Here is a 27,971-nt window from a genome sequence, read left to right as displayed (position 1 = left end):
ACAATTGAGTTGCTTACACTTAACAGCGTTTATGAATAATGCTGCTGTGAACATTTGGGTACAGGTTTTTCTATGGACACATTTTCTCTTGGGTATGTACTTAGGTGTGGAATTGCTGCATCATTTGGTAGCTATGTTTAGCCTTTTGAAAAGTTCTAGGCTGTTTCCAAAGCAGCTGCACCATTCTACATTACCACCAGCAGTGTGAAAGTCTTCCAATTTCTCCACATCCTTGCTAACACTAGTGATTGTCTGACTTTTACTATAGCCTTCTTAGTGGGCATGAAGTGGTATTTCGTTATGGTTTTAATTTGCAATTCCCTGATGCCTAATGATGTTGAGCTTTTTTTCAGTGTAGATTGGCTGTATGTATATCTTCTCTGCAACCTTGCTACACTTGTTTATTAGTTTTAATTAGTTTTTTAGTGGATTCCTAAATATTTTCTACAAACAAGATCATGTCATCTGCAAAATGTCATCTTCTTTCTTTCCAATATGCATGCTTTTTTATAACACGTGCTTGCCTTATTGTCATGGCTAGCATTTCCAGGACAATGTCGAATAGAGGTGATGAGACCAGACCTCCTCATCTTGTTCCTTATGTTAGGGGGCAAAGCGTGGAGTATTGCACCATTAAGTATGATGCTAGCTGGGAATGTTTCACTGATGCTTTTCACCAGGCTGAGAAAGTTCCCATCTAGTCCTTGTTTGTTGAGTGCTTTTATCAGGAAGGGGTATAGAGTATGGTTTCTTAATCAGTAAGGACAAGAACAATGCTATGACCACAGTGCCTTAGTTTGGGGGGGGGGGAGTGCCTCTGCTTCCTTCCCTCCCTCCCTACTCTCCCCCACACCACCATTCCTCCTACCCACCTGATCCTAGAGCTCAAATTGTGTCCTATCAAGCTGGCTAGGAATAAAAAATGGCATCACCTGGACATCTGCCTTTTCATTAATTCTCCCTTAATTACTGAAAGTTTTCCAGCCAAATTTTTGAAACTGTTACCTGAGTAAATCGTAGGCCAAGGCCATCCTTGTCTCTAGCTATTTACCTGGTAGGAGGTTCCCTCTTTCAGTTTCATAAAATGTCAACAAGCACTTTGTACACAATCTTGGTTGGAGTTTTCTACTGTTGTCTAGGATATATTTTTGAAAGGAATTAACAGGTTAAAGGGCAAGGACAAGTTTATGTTCTTGACACATAACTGCCAAGTGCTCTCCATTAAGTTTGTGCCAATCTGCCTGCTCCCAAGGGGGTCAGAATACTCACTCTCCACATTCTCCACAAAAGTAGCATTTTGGAGACAATTTCATACATGAAGAGTGATATCTATGTTTCATTTTTATTTTCTTTTATTATAAATGTATCAGATAGTTATTCACGTTTATTGGCAATTTGTATCTTTTAGTGAATTACCTGTTCATGTCATTTGCCTATTTCTCTAGCAGGGTTATGTTTTTACTATTTAACTATGCATTCTATTTTATGTCACTGACACTGTCTGTCAGACTTTTTGCAAACAACTTCCCCCATTGTTTACTTTTCATTTCATGATCTTTTGAACCAATAAATGCATATATTTTTATCTAAACAAGAAAACTGACTTTCTCTTTGCTAGCACTGTCATTCAGTTGTGTGCTGGTAAACCAGTTTACTCACCACCACCACCACTCCCCCAAAAAGCCTGATTGGTAGCATTTGCCAATACCTGCAGTATAAATATTTCCACTATGGTTGATTTCTAGCTGCCAACTGACATGATTGCAAAATTCCTGAATGTTTAACAGGAAGCTCTCACAATCTATACAGACAAGTTCCAGCAGACTACTGTTACATTGCTTTTAGGTTTAGAAAGTTCTTCTCTACGACAAGGTCAAGCAAATATATGTGTATGTGTTCTCAAGAAAAGTTTCTTCGTTATTTTACTTTTTTTATTACCCAAGGAATATATGTTAACTGAATAGAATCAAAAAATATAAATCAATAAAAAGGAAACAAATCAATGGTAATCTCACTGTATACAGATAAGCCAATATCATTTTTGTAGTAACCATGCAAACTTTTTTAATGTAAATGAACATGATTTAGTCTCTTGATGCCTGCTGCCAAATTGCTGTTCAGAAAATTTGTACACACACACACACACACACACACACACACACACACACACTGATAGCATTAGACTGTATGCTGTTTTGTTATCTGCTCTTCTTAATTTATAACACATTATAAATATCTTTTCATGTCAGTAAATATCTATCTATGATGTAATGTGGGCCAGGAGTGAATGGTCAAGAAAGAATTCTTGAGACACTTTTGCTGCAAAAGGTGTTTTTATCAAAGCACAGGGACAGGACCTGTAGACAGAAAGAGCTGCGCTGTGATTGTGAGGAAAGATTGATTATATAGTTTTAAGTTAGGGGGATAAAGACAAAGAAATTTCCAAAAGGATTTTCATATGTTAAAGAAGATTTACAGGATCCTGGAGATCAGGCTATTGTCAAGCTAAGGTGTTTGGCTTCTAGCAAAGCATTAAAGTTAGAGCAGTTGTGAATTCCTTGAGTGTCATGTTCTGCCTGTCTCAATATTTGTCAACGGGCTGCAAGTTGTGAGGAAATTTAATTTTATCCACATTTATTTTGCCTCTGTTCTCCTCATCATCTACAATTTTAGTACTGGCTAAATAACATTCCATTTTATTTACAATGCATATTTTTTTTTAACGTTTATTTATTTTTGGGACAGAGAGAGACAGAGCATGAACGGGGGAGGGGCAGAGAGAGAGGGAGACACAGAATCGGAAGCAGGCTCCGAGCCATCAGCCCAGAGCCCGACGCTGGGCTCGAACTCACTGACCGCGAGATCGTGACCTGAGCCGAAGTCGGACGCTTAACCGACTGAGCCACCCAGGCGCCCCTACAATGCATATTTTAATTAACAATGTATTTAACCAATCTTCTGATGTTAGGTATTTAAGTTGTTTTCAATTTTTGCTATTATAAACAATTCTGCCATAAGCAGCATCTTCATGCATTTCCTTAGGATGTGTCTGAACAATTATTTCTTTAGGATATATCCATTAAGTGGACTTTCTTAGTCAATGGACATAAATCCATGCTATTATTCTCTGCTTGTTCTTCTACTACTATGAGTGATATGTCTTTTTTATGATTATTTAATCCAAATTTAGGATAGAATTTTAAGTTGCTCATCTTCTATGTAATTCAGTAGCCCACCAACAATTTCAATTTCCCTTCCCATCTATTGGTTCTACTGATTACATAACAGGGTATTGACTGGAACTTTCCCTACGATTTGGATCCAAAACCAAAGACAAGAAAGTGTTATATACCCCTTGTTCTTAAGAGAGCTGCCAAAGGCCAAGGACTTCCACCAGGGCATTCTAAAAAGCAGCTGAACCAGACAATGGCCCTCCCCACCACTGCCTCACTCTCATACTTCCCAGCCACCTGAGAGTGCTGGGGATGGCAGCAAGTCAGCAGCACTGGGATACCAGGGTTTATGATCTTAGGCTGCACCCTCTTCTCCTCAGGGGAGAAGTAACATCCTCTCTCCTTTTCAAGCCAAGTAAAGGGGCTATGCCAGTAGAATCATTTATGGAGACTGGACAGAGAGACTAGGCATTTGTTTCCTCAGGTGAATGCTGGCTTTGATACACAAATGTGCAGGACACCCCTCCCCTCACCCAAGGGTTGTCCCTCTCTGAGGAAGCTCCCAGGGAGTTTAGGAGTGTAACTAAACAGAGGACCCGGCATCTACTCTCATGGAGGTTTCTGTTGGAGTAACCCTTGCCAACAGGTAATTAGAGACCTGTGACCATGTACCTGGGAGAAGGGGTACATCTCCACTCACCTTCCCTTGGTCCACATACTCAGAGAAAGCACAGGAGGACTTCATTCATCCCAGTGACTCCATGTAAAAAGAATGGAGGCAAGAGCTATGGAAAACAGAGCCAACTGGCCAGTCTGAGCTCTTGAATGACTTTGTGGAGTAGACACAGCTACCTATCCTAGACCTCCTGACTATATTTGTCCTACATTTAAGAAAGAAAGAAACTTCTATCTTATTTAAGCCCTTGAGTTTGAGGTCTCCTTGTTCTGTACCTTAACCAACACAATTATAGAAAAGGACATCTGCCTTCCAACCCCTCATTCCTGGTCTCTACATCAGGTCCAGAAGAGACAGCGCACGAGCAGGGGAGGAACAGAGAAAGAGGGAGACACAGGATCCAAAGAAGGCTCCAGGCTCTGAACTGTCATCACAGAGCCCAACGTGGGGCTTGAACCCATAAACTGTGAGATCATGACACGAGCCGAAGTGGGACGCTTAACCGACAGAGCTTTCTTGTTGCCCCAAATTGCACTTTTAATACGTCGAAGGGCTAGAGAGATATGAAATCTGCTTGAGATATCACTAAGGGATGAGAAGAGGAGAACTTTAGAATTCAGTTAACTGAGTGGGGAAAAATAAAAACTACTTCATATTTATGCTTGGCTCTGTTTAGATTCCTTATAAACTTACCATAACTAAAAACCTCTAGAAAGTCCCTATGGCCTTAGAAATCCCTCCAGGTCTCTTTGTGATTTATTCTCATTCTTTTCTAATCAAATCACTCTCAAGAAATCTAGACAGAAACTGACTTCCTCCTTTCTCAGCATTGTTTTTTGTGTTTTCACTCTCATTAAAACCCAGACTCTAGCCCATGTATATTCCAGTCACCCACCATCTCTTTCCCATTCTCCCCCACCCATCCATTGCAATCTCTTTACCACTATCTCTCATTTGCACCTCGGGACTTCCCAAGCTGTTTCTTTCATATTTTTCCCTCTCTCCAAGATAGCATTTACTTATTCTACTGCCACACCCAGTTGAGTCTCCAAGCCACCAGAGACAGTTGTGTCTTCCCCAGGGTGGTGGGTTGAATAATGCCCCCTTCCAAAAAAAATTCCTGTGCACTTGAAACCTCAGAATGTGGCCTTGTTTTGAAACAGGGTCTTTGCAGATACAGTGAGAAGTTAAGACAAGATCATACTAGATTAAGAAGGGCCCTAAATCCAATGAGAGTATCCCTATAAGAGACGGAAAAGAAGACAGGAGAAGGCCATGCGAAGATAGAGGCAGGGACTGGGGTGATACATCCACGAGCCAAGCAATGGCCAGGATTGCCAGCAACCACCAGACACTGGGAGAAAGGCATGTGACATTTCTCCCTTAGAGCCTCCAGAAGGAAGTAAGCCTGCTGACACCTTGATTTTGGACTTCTGGCTTCTGAAATTGTGAGAGATCAACTTCTGGTGTTCTAAGCTTTGTGGTAATTGGTTATGGCAGCCGTGGAAACCTAACACATCCAGTAAGGCTGCCAGTTGGATGCTTTCTTTGCTCACGGCTCCCTTTCAATTCCAACTTTGTGCCCACTGTGCCTTCCCTTTGAAGGGCCATCCCCGCCACAGGCTGAGGGCCTTTATGCTGAACAAGGCTTGCCCAAAACCTCTGAAGCCAGAAGGACTCCCTAATCATCTTTGCCATGTCCCATTCCTTTGAACCTGTCACCTTATTGACGTGCTTAGTTTTTATTCTCATCATGGCATTAATAACTAAAAATATATTAAGGCAAACTTCTCAACTTGTGGCAGTAGATTTGGAGCATGGAAAGGCATCACACAAATATGAAGGAAGGGGACATTCTATTTGCATGGAGTTCTAAGATAAAAATGAGGATTTCAAAAGCATTTTATGCTTGTGGCCATTCAGAGCTATTCATAAATGTGTGATATAGTTTGTTGTTTGCTGTTTTGTTTTGTTTTATTGGTTTAGAAAACAGTCCAACAGAGGCAAAGGAAAATTTACAACTTGAGAGAGGTCCTGTGAAGGAGAATTAAGTGCTCTCTTGAAAGGCAGAGGAGGGCTAATGCCAATAAAAGATGACTCTAATAAAATTCCCTTAAAGCTTATTTCTTTACAACTATTAATTATGAAACTGGTTTATTATTAAATAAACTCAGTTATTATTGAATGAGCCAACTCCAGAAGGAAAGGACTTTATTTTTTTCTCTAACCACTGCCTTACAACCAGGTTTTGTGGAATCTTTCTCTATCAGGATCTATTCAGAATCTACCCTGAATCTTGGGCAGATGCCATAGATTTTATTGACAAGTCATATTATAATAATTGCACCTCTATCTCAGGCATTAAAATGTCCAGGACAGTCCAAGTATTATCATTCTCACACCTAATTTAAAATTTTGCTTGGCTCCATCTCAGGTCTTTCTTGCAGTGAATCAGGGAATAAGTGTGGTCAGTTTCTTTTTTCTTCCACCATCTTCTCTGCTTTCTTTATATTCTGGATGTGCCCAGACCACTTCAAGGGAAGAGTATTTTAGACAAAGAGGAGCAAATATCCCTGCATTTAACTATTGGGTAAGGCAGACAAGCCATCATGTCGGCTCTTATTATGGCAGAGTCCAACTGTTGTCTCTTTCACAGGATGTATCTGTTGGTTATTCAGAGGTCTCAGGTGGATACCCCATTGCACAGTTCCTTGATGCAGGGGGCATATTCTCTGGCTGATCGCTTGCAGCAATTCCCCCCATACATCTCTTCCGCCTAACCCCATGGCTTCTATTACTATAGTCCCTTTGCAAACAGGTTGCCCTGGTAGCTGAAGTCCCATCATGACAACTCAAGCCCACCTACCCTTCCCATAGTCAACATGGTCTACAAGAAATTCACAGACTTTGCCATGACAAAAAATGGAAGTCAGGTTGCAATCACTGCTTCTCTTCTCTCCTCATTTTCCCATTTTGGGCTATCCACATCAACCTCTCACCTACTGAATTCTCTAGGTGGGTAGCACTCATCCATTCATTTCAACAAAATTTATCAAGCACCTATATTTTCAAAACATTATTTACCAGTCTTTATGTGCACAATCCCCACCCCTGCCACAAAACTCCCAGGGACACTCATCAGGCTCTTCCAAGAGCTCTCACATCATGCACTGAATTTGTGTACTCTTGTTATTCTACAAGCTGCAGGCTGAGAGTGGGATGCCAGGATACTTTTATATTATGCTTAGAGACCCTCTCATTTACCTTTGGAAGAAATCCAAAGCAATTTCCCCATAGGTCTAGAACCTCTACTTAATGATATCTAACCACCCTTTTGAATCTATTCTGGAGATAGGTGGTATGTGTTGGTAGTTACAAGGCTCTTTCTGCTATTCTTTAATACATCCAGCCTGGCTATGTCTAGTATCTCCACTTAAAATGTGGTGGCATTTATTACCTTTTGTCAGCTTTGAGGCATTTGCTAAAACTAAGACAACCAGAAAACTCCTATTCAATAACCAGTTACAAATAAAGTTGTCTCGGAGTTTCCTTTGCAAACAAACAAATCCATGTCTTTGTCCTTAACAGCCTGTAACTAAAGGCTATACAGTTGACCCTTGAACAACATGGGGGTTAGGGGTGCTGACCCCCTGTGTAGTCACAAATCTGTGTATAACTTTTAACAACCCCAAAACTTAATTACCTCAATAACCTCAACTTACCTTAATAACTTCAAAATGGCCTCCTGTTGACCAGAAGCCTTACCGATAACATAAATAATTAACATACATTTTGGATGTTACATGTATTAAATACTGTATTCTCACAATAAAATATACTATAAAAAAGAAAACATTAAGAAAGTCACAAGGAAGAGAAAATATAATTATAGTACTGTACTGTAAAAAGTCCATTAAAAAAAAAAAGAACTACAAGCAGATCCATGTAGTTCAAACCCATGTTGTTCAAGGGGCAACTGTATTTTCCTTTATATATATAAATTATTATGTCATGAGTCCCCACTGGTTAATTGCATATTTGTGTGACAGCGTCATAAATTCAATAATTTCCTCTGATGTGAACAAAAATTCTTTATTTTCCATAAATGGTCTAATTTTTTCCCAAGCTCCAAAATTGAACAGGATGATAAAGCTCACCCAGAGTTCAATGAGGCTCCATAGGACACTCCAAGGGCCATTGGGTACACTTCTGAGTTTGACTTTCCTTGCTGCCATAAAGTCCCATAAACTCCTGCTCACACAGACTCTCTTTGGGAAAGGAGAAGGGAGAGGAAAGGTCCTTGAATGACCATTTACTTGTGTGTTTCCACTCAAAACTGAATGGTTGAACCAGAAGAGACTGAGCTACCTGTAATAGGCAAGTTTGAGCACCACCTCAGCCTCCAGCCTTGGTCCTCAACTTTGGTAAAACCTAGTTTTCATTTAGTCTTCCAGAATGTGTAGATATAATAGACGTATCATCTAGACAGAAACTTAAAATCATCATGTTCATCAGAATCCAAGTTAATGATGGTTTCTTAAACTGAATTTCCTGATTTTTTATAAGTTTCTGCATTATTGTTTTCAGCAATTAATGTCAACTTCATGTTAAAAGCAGCTCTAATATTAGCCCAAAAAAGTCCGTGTTTGCTCTTCTCCTTGGGCCATTCCAAGTAAGTCCGCTGTGTCATGAGAGCCTTCAGCTTGTGATACTTGCTGGGAATGCAGTTCTGTGGAATGGGTTCCAGCAAGATCAGGATTAAATTATTAGATCCTTCATGAAAGAGATTGTGATGAGCAAAGTAGAGTTCATAATGACACCATTCACTCTGAACAAAGTTGGGAGACAAAACAAAAATGGACTTGTAACTTTTCTCAATGCAGTTGATGATATTTTCCACAATGCTCTTGCCAGGAACAAAGTTTCTCTCATGGAGACAAATCCTTAGGTCTTCTTTTTCTAGGTAAGGTACCAGTTCATTCTTCACCCAGGCAGAATCGTGTTCACTGTATGAGATAAAAGCATGGAACTGAAGGGTTCTTTGGAGTTCTTCTAAGGGTAGGTTCCTTGCCCTGTGCCGGGTCTGGGTCCACTGACACACCATCCTGAGATACCAGGGCAGATCAAAGTACATACAGAGGACAGTCACAGTAACAGTCAACACCAGCACAGTGACCCCAATGGTGACAAGCAGCAGAGCTGTGTTGCAGGATAACTGAGACACATGAAAGTCCTTTAGTGGGGTTCCCTTATAACTTTCTGGATTGTCACACTTATAAGAATCAGGCCAACCCTCTACCACTTCACTTGATACTTGGCCTATATTCTGGATAAATTCTCTTAGCTCACAGGTGCATTGGAATGGATTGTTTCCTGCTCTTATGGACCTAATCTTCTGGCAGCTGTGGAAGAAATCAGCTGATGGGTTGGAAATTGAATTATGGTCAATGATCAGTACAGAAAGGCTGCTAAAAGCTCCACAGTCAGGAAGGTGGGCTAAGGAATTGGAGGCAACATTGAGTTCTTGCAAAGCTTCTAGTTTCATGATTAGTTTAGGAATGCTCCTTATTCGGTTATCATAAAGATCAAGTACCTTGACCTTAGGAGGTAAACATCTGAAAACAGAGTCAGTAAGTATATTTGAAGACAAATTTAACACCACTATACTCCCACCCCAAGTGCAATTTCCATCATGTCTATCATATTCCAAAGAATTCCAACTAACATCCAATATTTCCAAAGATGTCATATGCTTAGTCATGAGACCTATATTGTAAAGGCCTTTTAATTTATTCTTTTGTAAGATAAGGGTTTCCAATCTAACTAGTTTGGAACAGTTTTGAAATACACTGTCTGTGAAAACATTCTGGGTAAAGTTCAAAAATTTAAATGTGCTTGATGTCTGAGGACAAAGCATGTGTATAAAAGGTGTATCTGATAGAGTTAACATCATAATGTTCATCTCAGAAAAAAATGTATATAACACCGTCTGTGAATAAATAAAAACTCTGTTTGTAACATGCTCTATTTTCAATGCTTTCAGTGCCGTTTTAGAATAAGTAAAATCTTCTTCATCAATGCTTTCAACTATTATTAAATTGTAAATATTGAGATATTCTACAGGTTTGGGCCAAAGAAATTGAAAAACTCTAACCAGGCATTTCCAAGTTGTTTCCACATGTTTGAGAGTAAAATTCAGTAAAGTTGGGCCTCTAATGAGTTCTGATAAAAATTTAATTAGAATTTGACAGTTGTCGTTATTCAATTTAATATTAGTCAGTTGTAAGCACCTTAAACTGTTAACTGATATGTTCACTTGGACAGAGAATAACTGATTTGGGTGAAAAACAAGGTGAAGTGTTTTTGTATTCAGAATTTGAAGACTTTCTGTTTCACTTTCTTTTGCATAATAACCTTCTAAATCCAGAAGGATGTGACTTAGATGCAAATGAGCAATTGGTAGCAGATCTAATTGTCGTAACCTTGTACCACTTAATCCTAAGAAATTCAGTTGCGTCAAGTTGCCAAATTCCTTACAGATGGGCAGGACATCAAAGTCATTGAATGAGAGGTCTAAATGCTTGAGACTCCTGATAAGGTGGCAAGAGGTCTTCTGCAACTGATTGTGAGATAAATCCAAATATTCCAAATCCTGGTTGAACTTGAAAATGCTAAAATCGAGGCACTGGAGTCTATTATAGGAAAGTATCAAAACTTCCAGCCCTAAGAGATAGCTAATGTCAGAGATGTGAAGCTTAGATATGTAGTTTTGAGATATATCTAAGACTTTGGTTTTTGGTGACAGGTCTTTTGGAACATGCGTAAGTTTCATTTTCGACATGTCTACTGCAAATTCACTTTCATCAGAGAACTGGATTATGGTTCCAACTATTAAGGTCAAAATGTACACAAAGCAAAAGCTTCTGGTGATAGATTCTTTGTCTTTGGTCATGATGTTTAAAAGGCTATTCCCCAAAGGGTTGTGCTGTTCTTCAGGGCATCTTGATATGTGTCCAAATTCTAGAAATACAATATACATTAAGACATATAAGTATTGGATGATTGCTCTCAGACCTCCACTTCCTAACACAAAATCCCAGTGACCTTTTCATTCACTATCAGAGTCATTTCTGTTTGCATAATTAAATGTGATATATTCTCCACTTATGCAGCTTGCTGGTACCAGGGGAGGCAATACAGACCTTATCATCAAAAAATTGTGCTTCTGTGTTTTAACCTGTCTAGGCATTCTCTGAGGGATGCACTCAGGGGCTTGGCTTTGTTTCACCCTTTTCAAAACTTTCTCAGGGCTGGAGAAACCTCCTGGGTAATGTTTACTGAAAATCTTTATAGGCAAATATACTAGCCACAGGCACTGGAACAAGGAATAGCAAATGTGACAAACAGCACACACATCAAAAAGCCAGGGAAGGAAGAAGCTTACAAAAGAGATACGTGGTAGATAAGAGTCTTTGGAAATCTCCATGTGAACCAGGAAATCTAGAAAGCCACCCATGTCTAGGGCTGGATGCATGTTCAGAAAAGAGCTAAGAAAATCCTAAACTTTCACCTTTGGTTGCCCTTTGGCTCTGTGAAAGCCAAAAGTGAAAGCTAGGGCAGAGTTGTAAACAGCCTGGATAAACATCCAGGAAATGTTTCCACACAGAACCAATCTACAAAAATCCAAAGTTTTGTTTCATTTTATCTCTAGATATTTAAGAAAATCTCTATCAAAGCACTAGCTGGCCACTAAGTGAATCAAGCACAGAATACAATGGCCACACATAACAAAGAATATAGTCTTTACAAAATAGTTTAGAGCAGTCACTAAACAAACAGCCAACAGTACTCCCACGACAATCAGCAACAGCAAACCCTGGGAGACAGGAGAACCTGAGTTACCACATTATAATATTCAAAATGCCTACTTTAAACAACAGAGGCATGCAAATAAATTATAAACTATTACCCATTTGTAGGAGAAAAAGGAAAAGAACAAAATTAGAGAACTAACACTACCTGGGGCATCTGGATGGCTCAATAGGTTAAGCATCCAACCTCAGCTCAGGTCATGATCTCACAGTTCGAGTTCAAGCCCCGTGTTGGGCTCTGTGCTGACAGCTCAGAGCCTGGAACCTGCTTTGGATTCTGTGCCTCTCTCTCTCTCTCACTCTGTCCTTCCCTGGCTCATGCTCTATCTCTCTCAAATATAAAATAAACAAACAAAAAAAAAAGGAAACTGAGAAGTGACGTTACCCAACTTCAAGACTTCCTATAAAGCTACAGTAATCAAGACAGTATGATACTGGTGAAAGAATGAACAGATCAATGGACCAAAATGAATAACTCAGAAATAGGCCTACACAAATATAGCCAACTGGTCTTTGACAAAGAAGCAAAGGCAATTCAGTAAAGAAAAGATAGTCTTTTCAACAAATGGTGCTAGAACTACTAGACATCCATATGCAAAAAAAAAAAAAAAAAAAAAAAAGAGAGAAAGAGAGGATCTAGACACAGGTATTACACTTTTGACCAAAATTAGCCATAAATGGATCATAAACCTAAATGTAAAACATAAAACTAGAAAACTTCTAGGGGATAATATAGGTGAAAATTTAGGTGACCTTGGGTTTGGAGATGACCTTTTAGACACAACATCAAAAGCACAATCCATCAAAGAAAACATTGTTAAATTGGACTTCATTAAAATTAAAATTTTCTACTTTGCAAAAGACACAATTCAGGCAATGAAAAAACAAGCCACTGGCAGGGAGAAAATATTTACACAACACATATCTGATAAAGGACTTGTGTCCAAAATATACAATGAACTCTTGAATTCAGCAATAAGAAAATTACACAGTTTAAAAATGGGGAAAAGATCTGAACAGAGACCTCACCAAATAGCAAATAAGCATATGAAAAGATACTCAATATCAGATGTCACCAGAGAATTGCAAATTAAAACAATGAGATACCATTACACACCCATTAAAATGGCCAAAATCCTGAAACAACACCAAATATTGGTAAGGGTATGGAGCAACAGTGATTCTCATTCATTTTTGGTGGGAATTCAAAATGGTACAGACATTTTGGAAGACAGTCTGACAGGTTCTTAGGTGCACTCTTACCATATTCTCTGGCAATTACAATCCTAGGTATTTACCCAAATGAATTGAAAATCTAGTCCAGGGGTGCCTGGGTGGCGCAGTCGGTTAAGCGTCCGACTTCAGCCAGGTCACGATCTCGCGGTCCGTGAGTTCGAGCCCCGCGTCAGGCTCTGGGCTGATGGCTCAGAGCCTGGAGCCTGTTTCCGATTCTGTGTCTTCCTCTCTCTCTGCCCCTCCCCCGTTCATGCTCTGTCTCTCTCTGTCCCAAAAATAAATAAACGTTGAAAAAAAAAAAAAAAAGAAAAAGAAAATCTAGTCCACAAAAAAAGCTTGCATGTAGATGTTTGTAGCAGCTTTATTCATAACTCCCCAAAACTGAAAGCAACAAGATGTCCTTCAGTGGGTTGAAAGGTAAACAAACTGTGGTATATCCAAACAATGGGATGTTACTCAGTCCTGAAAAGAAATAAGTGATCAAGCCACAAAGAGTCATAGAAGAACCAGAAGGCATATTTCTAAGTAAAAGAAACAAATCTGAAAAGGCTACATGCTGTATAATTCCAACTCTATGACATTCGTAAAAAGGCAAAACTAAAGATAAAAAGATCAGTGGTTTTTAGGGTTTTGGAGAGGGAGGGATGAATAACCAGGGCACAGAGGATTTTTAGTACAGTAAAACTGTTCCTTCCATATGATATTATAATTGTGGATATATGACCTTATGCATTTTTCAAAGCCCACAGAACTATATAAAACAAAGGCTGAATCCAAATGTAAATTATGGACTTTAGTTAATACTAATATATCTATTATATAATATACCACACTAATGCAAAATGTTGTAATAGGAAAAACTGTCTAGTGGAGAAGGGGTACATGAGAACTTTCTGAACTATTTACTCAATTTTTCTGTAAAACTAAAACCGCTCTAAAAAAATAGAGTCCATTAATTTAAACAGAAAAGTATATAGAAATGCATCAAAATTTCTGTATATTAATTTTGTATCCTGTGACTTTACTGAATTCATTTATCAATTCTAGTAATTTTTGGTTGGACTCTTTAGGGTTTTCTATATATAGTACCATGTCATGTGCAAGTAGTGAAAATTGTACTTCTTCCTTGCCAATTTGGATTCCTTTTATTTCTTTTTCTTGTCTGATTGCTGTGGCTAGGACTTCCAGTACCATGTTGAATAAAAGTGGTGAGAGTGGACATCCTTGACTTGTTCCTGATCTTAGAGGAAAATGTCTCCGTTTTTCACCATTGAGTATGATGTTAGCTGTGGGTTTTTCATATAAGGCCTTTATTAGGTTGAGGTATTTTCTCTGTAAACCCACTTTGATGACAGTTTTCATCATGAATTGATGTTATACTTTGTCAAATGCTTTTTCTGCGTCTATTAAGATGATCCTATGGTTTTCTCCTTTCTCTTGTTGATGTGATATATCACACTGATTGATTTGCAAATACTGAACCACACTTAATTCCTGGAATAAATCCCATTTGATAGTGGTCAATGATTTTTTTTCAGTGTATTATTGGATTCAGTTTGCTAATATTCTATTGAGGACTTTTGCATCTATGTTCACCAGAGATACTGGGTTGTAGTTCTCTCTTTTTTTAGTGTCTTTATCTGGTTTTGATAACAGGGTAACATTGGTCTCATAGAATCAATTTTGAAACTTTTCTTCCTCTTCTATTTTTGGAATAGTTTGAGAAGACTAGATATTAACTCTTCTTTAAAGTTTGCTAGAATTCATCTGTGAAGCCATCTGGTCCTGAACTTTTGTTTGTTGGGAGTTTTTTGATTACTGATCCAATTTTATTGCTAGCAATCAGTCTATTCACATTTTCTTCTTCCTGATTCTGTTTCAGTAGGTTATTACAAATGGATTTTATCCATTTCTTCTATGCTGTACAATTGGAAATTAAGAATAACAATACCATTTATAATTGTACCAAAAATAATAAAATACCTAGGAATAACCTTAATCAAGAAGGTAAAAGGTCTGCACTCTAAAAACTATAAAACACTGATGAAAGAAAGTGAAGATGACACAAAAAAATTAAAAGATATTCCATGCTTATGGATTGGAAGAATCAATATTGTTAAAATGTCCATACTACCCAAGGCAATCTACAGATTTAGTGCAATATGCCAACATCATTTTTCATAGAACTAGAACAAATAATATGAAAATTTGTATGGAACAACAAAAGACCCTGAATAGCCAAAGAAATCTTGAGAAAGAAGAACAAAGCAGAGGTATCACAGTGTTAGATTTCAAAATACACTGCAAAGCTTTAGTAGTAGAAAGAAAGAAAGAAAGAAAGAAAGAAAGAAAGAAAGAAAGAAAACAAAAAAACCCAAAACGATACTGGCACAAAAATAGACACATAGATCAATAGAGCAGAATAGAGAGCCCAGAAATAAACCCACATTTACATGGCCCATTCATTTACAATAAAGGAGGCAGGAATATACAATGAGGAGAAGACAGTCTATTCAGCAAATGGTGTTGGGAAAACTGGACCACTTCTTACACCAAACACAAAAATAAAATCACAAAGGATTTTAAAAATTGGATAAAAAAGGAGAAGAAGTTAATATAAATGGTTTCTGAAGAAACATGGGCATTGACTTACTAGACAAAGGCTTAAGTCAACTGTCTTAGAAGTTAACTATGTGACTATGGTCTCTTTTCTTTGGACTCAGAGAATACTTTATTCTCTTTTAAAGGGCAGTCCTTTTATCCCTCCAAAATATTATATCACTCCTTTTGAGAATCTAAAATTGTACAAAAGGGCAATCAAGGAGCTATTGCCAGAAACTACAAGACATTCTCAAGAGTCTACACCAGTATTCAATTTGGCCATAACTCTGCCTTCTGCTACAACCCGTGACTGCTCATGGGTGAAGGGTTAACAAACCCATTTATCTCTTTCTCTAGTGACTAATCTTACATAGGATTAACTTTCTAGCTCTTTTCTGAAAATCTGACACATGTAAAATGTCCACTGTGTTACCAAAAACATTACTTTTGGGTAAAATGACTCTTGAATGGTAAACAGCATCCATGCTAAAAGGACCGTGTATGAACTAGAAGTACGAAAGTACGAAGCCTGTGTTGTATTTCCTCTCCTATATCTTTCTGAGAAAAATGGACCAAGTGTGGCCTATTGGGGCTGTGAGTCTGAATGACTAGGTGAGCCTGAGAAAAACTCATCATGGTCATTGTGAAGCCATGCCCACCACTGGCCAGACTTTCAGATCCTCAACCCAGTTTGGCCAGGGCAACATGAGATAAAAGGAACAGAGAGGAAGGTGGGTGGCAAGTTGGAAAGCCAATCTACCTGTGGCTTGATGGCTAAATCTCTGTGGCACATGACAGGATAAGTCCTTTTGTGAGGGTGAAGATTAGAATAAGGCCAAGTTTGTGTCACAAGGAAGAACCACCTACTCCCTCCACCTCCATGACTTGCACCTCACCAAAACCAGTTGTGGCTGGGCTGGCACAGGTGATACCACTGTTAAAAAGATATGATTAATATAGTCCAAACTGGGCATTCATGACTGGTGAAGGGATGGAAGCAGACACACCAGCCCACAGATCCCATGCTTGTGACTGAGACAAAGGGGTGGGGATATAATTGTGCAAAAGGGCAAGCAAGAAGCTAGTCTCAGAAACTAAGAAATACACTCATGAGTCTATACCATTCCAGCTCTGATCTGCGTGGAAAATAATTTATGAGCTCCTGCAGGGAACACAAGCTAGCAGGACAGATGGGGCTCCACAGCTGCCTAACTCCAACTGCAGTATCCTAAAAGAAGCAATGGCAGCTGGGATGGCCCCTGGGCAGCATCCTGCACATACACTGGAGCGCCCACAACCACACCTGCCTAGGAACCACCTACAGGTAGACGTTAGAAGTATTCTTACAAACCGGGAAAAGGTAGACAAGATAACATATACTCTACTCTTTGTGGACACAGGAATTTTTTTTTTTAGTCATAGGATCTCATTCATTGACACAATTCCCATAAAAATGGATATGTGTTTTTTCCAACTCATATCAGACCGAAAGCAACAAGTTGAGAGAGACATGATAATCTGAATACATCAAGTTCCTACAGCTGACACACTGAAAAAACAGGAAAAGATAGAGAGATATTAAAAAGTACAATGAAGAAGTCAGAAAGCATGTAAATTTGGAGCTGCTGTATATAAGAGATAACAGCTTTTCCAGAGCCCAGAAAGTTTCACTGTACTATGACAAATTACAGACAATGATATTCATGACACTGATGCTAAGTGAATGAGGAAAGATTACTGTCTGAAGGGTGGAGGCTGGTGCATGAACCCACAGACCCCATACTTGGAACTGGTACAAACGGTTGGAATGTGAGGTTCACTCTACCCCATTCAGGAGGTGATCTGCACAAGTAAATATCTAGAAGCTCCCAGGAGACAAGAGCAGACAACAACATTTCTTAAGTAGGACCTCGTGTAGCAGGAATAATTAAAAGCAGATTTTTGACTACTTGTTGCTCCGTTTTATTAACAAAAGGATCCACTGTTCATCATCTAAGGGTATATTGGAAATAGTAAAATAGTTAAGAGATAAGTAGTGTTTCAATTAACCAGTCTTTGAAAAAAGTAAAACTCTTCTGGGTTGGAGAATTTCATTACAAAATGGCATATGGTTAAAAGTCCCTCACTTCTTCTCTTGTAGAACCTCTCCCAATTGCCAGCAAAACAGCCATGAAAACACAGAAACTTTTAAAACTCACCTTGCCACCAAAAACAAAGAAGGGTAGAAAATTAATGGAGGGATCCAAAAGCATCTACACTCATGAGAGGTATCAGGAATATATTAAGGAAAACATGGTATACTCTACCTTTGTCTCAGGAAAATAGACTTCCTGACAAAGGGTGGGAAAGAATTTTATTCCTCTTTCTGTTCGCATATGTCTGTTTGCAGATGTATGATCTTTCATTTAGAGAGTCTGAAAGACTTCATAAAAAAAAAAAAAAAAACTCCAAGAACTATTAAATTCAGTAAAGTTGCAGGATACAAAACCAACTTACAAACGGTCGCGTATCTATTCATGAACAAACTATTTGAAAAAGAAAGAAATAAAACAATCCCATTTACAAATGCATCAAAAAGAATAAAATACCTAGGAATAATTTTAACCAAGGAGGTGAAAGACCCATATACTGAAAATTATAAGACTTTGATGAAAGAAGTTGAAGAAGACACAAATAAATAAAAAGATACCCATATTCATGGATCAGAATTGGTAAATTCTTCAAATTGTTAAATTGTTAAAATGTCCACATTACCCAAAGTCATCTACAGACTCAGTGCAATCTCTTAAATTTCCAGTGGCATTTTTAACAAAATCAGAAAAAAGAATTCTAAAATTCATATGAAATTACAAAAGACTCCAACCATCCAGAGCAGCCCTAAGACAGAATAAAGCTAGAGGCATTACACTTCCTGATTTCAAACTATACTACAAAGCTGTACTAATCAAAACAGTATGGTATTGTATGTTATTAGCATAAAAACAGACAAATAGTATGGAACAGAATCAAGAGTCTAGAAATAAACCCATGCATACACAGTCAACTAATATTTGGCAAGAGAGTTAAAAATACTTGATAAGGAAAGTGTAGTCTCTTCAGTGAATAGTGTTGGGAAAACTGGATATATGCACATGTAAAAGAAGTGGACTCCTATCTTACCCCACTTACAAAAAAAATTACTCCAAATGGATTAAAGACTTAACTATAAGACCTGAAATCATAAAACTTCTAAAAGAAAACATGGAGGGAAATCTTCCTTACATTGGTCTTGGCAATAATTTTTGGGTTCTGACACCATCTGCCTATGTTTTATAGGAAACAAAAACAAAAATAAACAAATATATGATAAGGGATTAATATCCAAAATATATAAGTAACTCATACAGCTCAATAGCTAATAATAATAATAATAGTAATAGTAATAATAAAAATTTTAAAATAATTTTATTAAAAAATGGACAGAAGACCTGAGTAGAGATTTTTCTAAAGAAGACATACAAATAGCCAACTGGCATATCAGAAGATGCTCATTGTCACTATCAGCAGGAAAATGAAAATCAAAACCACAATGAACTATCACCTCACACTTGTTTGAATGGACATTATCGAAAAGACAAAAGGTAACCTGTGTTGACAAAGATGTTGAGAAAAGGGAACCCTTGTGCACCATTGGTGGGAATGTAAATTGGTATAGCTATTGCGGAAAACAGTAAGGAGTTTCCATTTTAATGTTTAATTTTTTCCTCAAAACATTAAAAATAGAATTACCATCTGATCCAGCAATCCCATTTCTGGGCATATATCTGAAAGCAATGAAATCACTGTCTTGAAAATCATGCATCCCCACACTCACTGCAGCATCGTTCACAATAGCCAAGGCATGCAAACAACATAGGCATCCACTGACAGATAAATAGGTAAAGAAAATGTGAGATATTTAGAGAAAGATAGAAATAGATATAATGGAATATTATTTAGTCATTAAAAGAAAGATATTCTGCCATTTTTTACAACATGGGTGGACCTTAAGGGCATTAGGCCAAGGGAAATAAAGTCAGACAGAGAAAATAAATACCGTATGATCTCACCCATATGTAGAATCTAAAAAAGCCTAACAGATAGTAGAAAGGGAAGGGGTTGCCAAGGTCTGGGGGACAGGGGAAATGAGGAGATGTTGGTCGAAGGTTAAAAACTTCCAGATATAAGGATGAATGAGTTCTGGGGATCTAATGTGCAGCCTGGTGATTATAGTTAACAGCAGTGTATTATATACTTGAGAGTTGCTAATAGAGTAGATTCTTACAACCAAAAATAAAAGATCATTATGTGAGGTGATGGATGTGTTGACTAACGTTATTGCGGTGACCATTTTGCAGTGGTCATATATACACAATTATGTTGCAGATCTTAAATTTATAGTGTTGTATGTTAATTATCTCAACAAAACTGGGGGGAAAAAAGTAGGGAGGGACTTGAGGGTACATATTACATTCTGAGATGTGCAAGTCATACAATACTTGTAAAGGGGTTAAAGATAAGAACACTAGGGAGCCGTATCATCAGAAATTACAGTTTGTATATATAATACTCCATTAGGTCAAAGTATCAGAGAATTGGGCAATGAGAATAAAAGAGGCCACTACTTCATGCTGGTAAAAATAAATAGCCCACAATGAAAATATAACAGATAAGAACACCTACACAGTGAATAACTGCATCAAAATTTACAAAGTAAAAATGCTAAAAACACAAGGAGATATTGATAGTGAAAACATTTAGTGCATTTCTTTGGGTTACAATTAGATCAAACAGCATAAGACAATCATAGGAGGATTTGGATGAAATAATTAATAAAGGATTTAATAGAGACTTAGACTCTATAAAAAAAAGTATATTATATATCTAAGTCCCCAGGTTTCATGGAGCATTTACTAATATTGATTCTTAAGTCAAATTTTTTAATAAATACCCCAAAGCAGAAATTGTCAAAGTCATATTTTTGGGTAAAAAATAAAATTTTTTAAAAAGTTTATTTATTTTTGCGAGAGAAGCAGCGAGAGTGAGTGGGGGAGGGGCAGAGAGAGAGGGAGAGAGAATCTCAAGCAGGCTCCACACACTGTCAGCACAAAGCCCAATGTGGGGCTAGAACTCACAAACGACGAGATCATGACCTGAGCCAAAACCAAAAGTCAGACACTTAACTGACTGAGCCACCCAGGCACCCCACAATAAACTTTTTAAACCATTTTTTTAAATGTCCTAAACATTTTCTGCATCAAAAACATTGTGTTTTCAATTGCAAACATTAGAAAGTCTTTAGAGTCAACATTAGAGTCAACAGGGTGATATGCACATACTCTAATCTTCTCCTCTTGCTCTAAATCCCCAGAATGATTGTGGAAAAAATACGCACACACAGGAAGAAAAGAAAGAAAAGTCTTTAGGGAAACTGAAACCAAGAAAAGTCTCTGAGATCCACAAGCAGATTGGACTATGATAGAGTACTAACTTCCAAAGGATGTCCAACTCTTCATCCCAGAACTTGTGAATATTCTATTACATGGAAAAAGGGAATTTGAGTTGAAAATGGAATTAAACTCATTAATCTGCTGACCTTAAAATAAGAGGGTTATCCTGGATTATTCAAGTGGAACCAATGTAATCACAAGGGTCCTTAAAAACTAAAGAGGGAGGCAGAAGAAGAGGTCAGAGTGATATGATGTAAGAAGGACTTGAGCTGCCATGAGGAAGGGGCCATGACCCAAGAAATGCAGGTAGCATTCGGAAGCTCAAAAAGGCAAGTAAATGCATTCTCCTCTAGAGCCTCCGGAAGAAATGTAATCTTGTCAAGACCTTTATATACGCCCAAAAAGACTTATGTTGGAGTACTAACTTACAGAGCTGTAAGATAATAAATGTGTTTTTTAAGCCACTAAGTTTGCAGTAATTTGCTATAGCAGCAATATAAAATTAATACAGACTACTTTGGTCCACCCTCCTGATAAATAGGCTGTGAAAACAGATCAAGAAGCAGTGTGATATGGAGCCTCAACCACATTTTGGGTTGCACAATAAAAAAGCATGGCACTTACAAAGCAAACGCTATAATAGAAAGTAACCAAACTCAAGATACAAGAGAAGTTAACACCCAAGGAAACTATCAATGGTATCCTCAGATACTGAGGATTGATTGATAATGATATCCTAAGAGAGAGAGAAGAATTCTAAAAAAGAATGGAGTAGGAATCATAGAAATTAAAAACTTAATCATTGAAATAGAAAACTCATTAAATGAGTTGAATTGTAGAGTAGCAATGCTGATGTGAGAATTAGTGAGAAGACCAAGAAGAGGAATTTCCCCAAAACATAGTACAAGAAGCATAAGAGACGGAATATATGAAAGAAATACTAAAAGACATGCAAGACAGATCCACCATCTGAATTACCAGAGGATAGACTATCCTCTGAAAAATAAGCTGATAACTTTACCACCCCATCCCCAAAAAAGCCACAACAGGGATGCTAGAACGAATATTTTGCAAAGAAAGTAGGAAAGTTTATTGCTAAATTCCAATAAGTATTGATGACAAAAAATTTTAATAATGATCTGGAACTAAAATTGCCAATAATTACAAGGGAATTAGTAGACAGTGGGGGAGAGGGAAAGAGTGAACTACAAGTATGTTGTGATCCTTGCCTGATTGAGGAGAATCTATAGATAGAGACAAGTTAATTCAAAGTGTTAATTCAAGAAAAATACAAGTTTAAGTATGTATATTATAAAATTAAGAGTAATTATTAGAAAATACAACAAAAGAGGGGCGCCTGGGTGGCTCAGTTGGTTAAGCGTCTGACTTCGGCTCAGGTCATGATCTCACAGATTGTGAGTTCGAGCCCCACGTCGGGCTCTGTGCTGACCGCTCAGAGCCTGGAGCCTGTTTCGGATTCTGTGTCTCCCTCTCTCTCTGACCCTCCCCCGCTCATGCTCTGTCTCAAAAATAAATAAACGTTAAAAAAAATTTTAATAAAAAAAAGAAAATACAACAAAAGAGACAAACTCCAATCATTTGAGGGTGGGGAGAAGCTTAGAATGAAGAAACCCTAATCCATCTAGCACTGTACTGAAGGAATAGCACATAATGATTAATTAATATGTTTCTAATATTGTAAGAATGGCTTATTATTAGCAAATCTATGACAATAACACATCAATAGATAAAAGGAAAAGAACAGATGAGCATCTCCATGGATGTTAACAATTTACTTGTTAAATTTAGCATTCATCTTTGACCAAATATACAACTTTAATTAAAGTAGATATTGAAAAGATACGTTGAGGGGCACCTGGGTGGCTCAGTGGGTTAAGCATCTGACTTCAGCTCTGATCATGATCTTGGGGTTTGTGAGTTCAAACTCTGCTTCAGGCTGTGCTGACAGCTCAGAACCTGGAGCCTGCTTTCGTTTCTGTGTCTCCCTCTCTCTCTGTCCCTCCCCTGCTCACGCTAGGTCTCTCTCTCTAAAAAATAAACATTTAAAAAATTTTTAAAGAAAAAAAGGGCGGTACCTCGGTGCCTCAGTCAGTTGAGCATCCAGCTTTGACTCATGTCATGATCTTGCGGTTTGTGAATTCGAGCCCATATAGGGCTCTGTGCTGACAGCTAAGAGCCTGGAACCTGCTTGGGATTCTGTGTCTCCCTTGCTCTCTGCCCCGCCCCCACTCACACTCTGTCTCTGTCTCTCTCTCTCTGTCTCTCTCTGTCTCTCAAAAATAACATTAAAAAAAAAAAAAAAAGAAGAGATACTTTGAAAACCTGATGAAAAATATATATTAAGTATCTAACTTAAAGGCATTTCTGTTACATTCAATGTCAAAGATGCCCAATGTTATTTAACACTGTTCTAGAAGTTCTAGCCATTGCAATTAAGGTGAAAGGGAAATGAGAGACAGAAATACAGGAATGCAGAAAATAAAAATATCACTCTTTTTAGATTATATAAGAGAAGTAATGGAAAAACTGTTAGAACCAGTAAAAGAGTATGATAAAGCAGTCAGTACAAAATAAATTATTTTTTGAAAAAGAAATCTAACTGTCTAAAAATAGTGGGTTGTCAAATAAATCATTACTATCTCCATTTAACTAAATATGACTACATGGCCTTTAAAAATAATGAAAATCTAATTCCATGGGAAATTGCTACTATCTTTATGTAAGTGACATAAAGTTTATTTTTTAAACAGGTAGCAATAAATACGTGTAGACATATGTGGAAAAATTAAGATACATATCAAGATATTAATAGTAATCATCTCTACATGGTAGGATTATAAGGGAATTTTATTTTCCTTTTAGCTGTTACCTGTATTTTTTTAATTTTCAATGATCAAAATTAAGAAGAACACATTATTTGCTCAGAACATTTACCAAAAAATTCAAAATCAATAGTTAATAATATGAATTATGCCCAATCTCACAAAAAATAAAAATGCACTCTATGTTTATTGCAGCATTATTTATAAAAGCCAAGATATGAAAGCAACTCACGTGTCCAACCATAGATGAATGGATAAAGAAGATGTGGTATATTTATACAATGGAATTGTGACTCAACCATAATTATTACTTGACATTTGCAACAACATGAATGGATCTATAATGCTAAGTGAAGTAAGTCAGACAGAGAAAGACACATACCATATGATTTTACTTATATGTGGACTCTAAAAAACAAAACAAATGAATAAACAAACAAAAAGTAGAAAACAGACCCATAAATACAGAGAACAAACTGGTGGCTGATGGGCAAATGGGTGAAGTGGAGTGGGAGGTATTGTCTTATAGTTACGGAATGAATAAGTCAAGGTGATAACAGGTACAGCTTAGGAAATATAGTCAATGTTACTATAATAGGGTTTTATGGTGACAGATGGTAACTACACTTATAGTGAGTATAGCATAACATTTAGACTTGTTGAATCACTATGTTGTATGCCTAAAACTAATGTAACATTGTATATCAACTATACTTCAATTTTTAAAAATGCACATTAAAACAAAATAGGACATAACATCTAGATGAATCATGATCAGTTTAGACAGACCCAGCAAAGAAGGCACTTGAGTAACAAGGGGAGAAAGGATTTTAAGATGAACCCAGTATTAGATTCTATTAAAAAATAATAAATGTTAATTTTTTATAATGTTCTTTGGTCATGTAGGAAAATGTCCTTCTTTTAGAGATATAAAATGAAGCACTTACAGATGGAATGTTAGGATGTCTATAATTTAAGATTTTTAACCGTAAAAAGATAAAGTGAATCAAATGGGATTTTTTATTTCTTAAAGATTAAAAAAAGAGGTATTATTGTTACCTGCCAAATTTGAAATATTCAAAAATATAACAGCCAGTGTTGGCAAGTGGGACTAAAATAAGAACTCTTGTTTACTACTGGCAGAAATGAAAAATTAGTACAACCTTTCTGAAGGACAATTTGGTCACATATATAAGTTCCTTAAAAACATGCCTACCCTTAATTTAGCAATCCCACTTTTCAGAATTTTCTTCTAAAGGAATTATCAGAAATACACCTAAAAACATTGCTATGAAAATGCTCTTGGCGTGATGAGGAATTGAAAAAAATGATAATGTCTGCTGTAGAAAATAGTTTCATCAATTATTAAACCTATAACATGGGATAGCATGCAGCCTCAAATATTGCACTTTTGAAGCAATATGTTATATAAGTATAATTTCTATTTCTATTTATTTTAAATATAAATTATAAATAATATAATGTTAAGTGAATAAGAGAATACAAAATTGTACATGTAGGAGGATCTAATTTTGTAAAATGTGATAACATCTGACAAAATACACAAAGCCTAGGGAAAAAGGATGGGAAGAAATATATCAGATGTTAATAGTCATTATCTCTGCATCTCTGAATCATAGGTACATTTAATTTTCTTTCTTATACTTTTGTGTGTATTTGCAAAATTTTTAATTTTGAACTGTTTTTAACTCAAAAGATTTACCTCAAATATAGCTAATGTAAAAATATTTTATATTTAAAGAAGCATGCTTGTATTATTTGGGGTATCGACATATACAGAGAACGTCTTCCACACGATGCTAGATGGTTGACGCTGTGGATGGGAACCCACCCAGAGGTCCCTCCACGGTGTCTGTTCAGGGGACTGAAACTTAGCCACCTTGTCGGAAAGCTGACCAGCTGCCCTGTGAGCATCCTGCCCCCCAAACACAAATATTCCTCCAAAGGGCATTTATATCCTCAAGTGATTCCTCGTGTATACACTTAACAAGCCAGTCAGGAGCTTTTCTGTTTAAGAAAAATAAAGGAGAGGGGAAAAAAGGGAGCAGAAGTTCAGAGAGTTCATCATTTGTTTTAAAAGGAAGTAAAGAGAGATAAAAGGTAAACTTTTTTTTTTTTCTTTAATGCATCAAATAAAGAGGGAGAAAAAAAGACAGATGGAAGAAGCCCTGTTTCAAGGGGGAAGAAACTGTGGTGGATAGGATCCATGAAAATTCAGTCTATGAAAAAGACAAGATGAAAAAATATTAAGTGAGGTTAAGTGTGAGTCCGTAGTCAAGTTAGCAAATACGCAAGAAAGACACTGCTTTATTTGTCAACGTTTAGATAAGAGACCTGGAAGAAATCAGGGCTAGACCCGTCCCTGCCACTTCCTCCATTTAATAAATGTTTATTCAGAGGGCACTACGTGCCAGCACTGTGCCAGGCGGCAGGAGCCAGGGATAGAACTATGAACAGCACTGCTTTCAAAATACTTCTACATTAGTGACAGAGACCAAGGAACAAATACAGTGCCGTGTGCAGGGAAGATCAAATGCCCATGCCTACTACAAAAATACGTTAAGTTGAGCGGCAGAAACTGCTGCGCATGTTGCTGAAAGAGACCAACTGGAGAGAGGTGATGAGAAATGTAGACGAAAACAGAACCAACATCCTGTTTTTCCCTGAACTATGGCTGCAGTGCTAGTGACTTTTATACCTTTTCAAGACAGTCATAAAAAGACCCCCTACTTTTTATCCGCCTTGTGAATCCCAAGGACGTTCACAACATTTTTAAAAAGACACCTAAAATCATCTTGCAAATATTTCAAAGAAACATTTTTAGTACCTGTTTCCTATGTAATTGTTGATATTTTCCTGCATATGTGAAGTAATTATTCCACAATTTGAAAAAGCCATAAAAGCCTTTTTACTTACCAAGGTGTTTCCTTCTCAGAAGAAGAGAAAGTAACTTCTAAGTGATCAGGAAGATAAAAGTGCTTGACAAACTGCTCGTCCTTCGTGGAAGTAGAGCAGGACCATAGAAACCGTTTTCTGCCATCTGGTGGACCTTCCTGGAATTACTCCTAGACAGGAATTTCCCTTTCAACAGTCACGTGACAAGCATGTGGGCCAGCAGGTTTTCCTGGGCTACAGACTAAAACAGCAATCCAATTTTTAAATTCGTATGAGCACACGACTTAGGACAATTTCAATGTGAAGAAAAAATGCTTTTTCTAAGGTAATGTTTATCTGCAAAGTGTGCAGCCAGAATGTTAAATTGTCACCCAGTGGAGAAAGTTACTGAACACTGCCTGTTTTCCATGATCAGGATATTTAACATTTCCAAAATCATTGCAACCCACCATTATCAAGCAATTTTGGAGCATTATTTTAGCTGGATGAGATACTCTAAAGCAGAATAAGCTCAGGTCCAAGATTTGTTTTTTAAAAAATCAACTTTCAAGGAAAGTTTAGTAGTTGATACATAATATAGCCACATCTAGGGGAAGTTGTGAACCTGTTTCTCCACATTCTGACCACATTGGGTATTATTATCTTTTTAAGTTTATTTACTTTGAGAGAAAGAGAGAGAGAATGGGGGAGGGGCAGAGAGAGAGAGAGAGAGAGAGCTAGAATCCCAAGCAGACTCCACCCTGTCAGCAAGGAGCCTGACATGGGACTCAAACTCATGAACTGTGAGATCATGACCTGAGCTGAAGTCAAGAGTCTGATGCTTAACAGACTGAGCCACCCAGGCACCCCCAACATTTTGTATTATTAAATGCATGAATTCTTAATTCTAGAATAATAAATAACACAGATGCTGCAGGACTAAAAATCAATTTTCTAAAGGCCATTTAGTATAATTTTAGAACAATCAACAAAGGTTAATACAAAAAGAAGGTGTCTGGTTAAGCAGATACTTTAGGCAGCCAGGATATCCAATTCCCCAGACTTTCCACTTAATCAAGACTAATATGTAAAGAAATGAACATATGAGTTAAATAACCATTCTATAGTCACTGTCTGGCATTACCTCATCTATACAAAAAACAAGTTAAGACCCTACAATCTGACCCATAACGAAGTGAGACATTTGG

The 27,971-nt window shown here is 37.4% G+C and overlaps 2 protein-coding genes across 2 annotated transcripts in view; both read right to left on the bottom strand.

The window, feature by feature from the left end:
• TLR1 (toll like receptor 1) overlaps window positions 1–26,932 on the bottom strand; it is a 47,440-nt gene extending 20,508 nt beyond the window's left edge. Inside the window, exon 1 of the mRNA XM_086705228.1 lies at window positions 26,806–26,932. The gene's annotated coding sequence lies outside the window, so the exon portion shown is untranslated. The remainder of the gene's footprint in view (window positions 1–26,805) is intronic.
• TLR6 (toll like receptor 6) lies at window positions 7,926–26,935 on the bottom strand. Its single transcript, XM_086705225.1, has 2 exons — window positions 26,806–26,935; window positions 7,926–10,869 (listed from the first exon to the last, which is right to left on the bottom strand). The coding sequence occupies exon 2, from the start codon at window positions 10,799–10,801 to the stop codon at window positions 8,387–8,389; it is 2,415 nt and encodes an 804-aa protein (XP_086561351.1). The 5' UTR covers window positions 10,802–10,869; window positions 26,806–26,935; the 3' UTR covers window positions 7,926–8,386.
• Window positions 26,936–27,971: the final 1,036 nt, after the last annotated feature.

The sequence above is a fragment of the Puma concolor genome, chromosome B1 (assembly GCF_028749965.1).
Source record: "Puma concolor isolate L17-30 chromosome B1, mPumCon1.1.hap2, whole genome shotgun sequence".
Lineage (NCBI taxonomy): Eukaryota > Metazoa > Chordata > Mammalia > Carnivora > Felidae > Puma > Puma concolor.
Note: the sequence above shows the minus strand (reverse complement) of the source record. Positions and strands in the feature narration are given on the sequence as shown.

What these genes read in the sequence shown, in the direction of transcription:
- TLR6 (XM_086705225.1), bottom strand. Translation starts at nt 10,801, where the DNA reads ATGACCAAAGACAAAGAATCTATCACCAGAAGCTTTTGCTTTGTGTAC.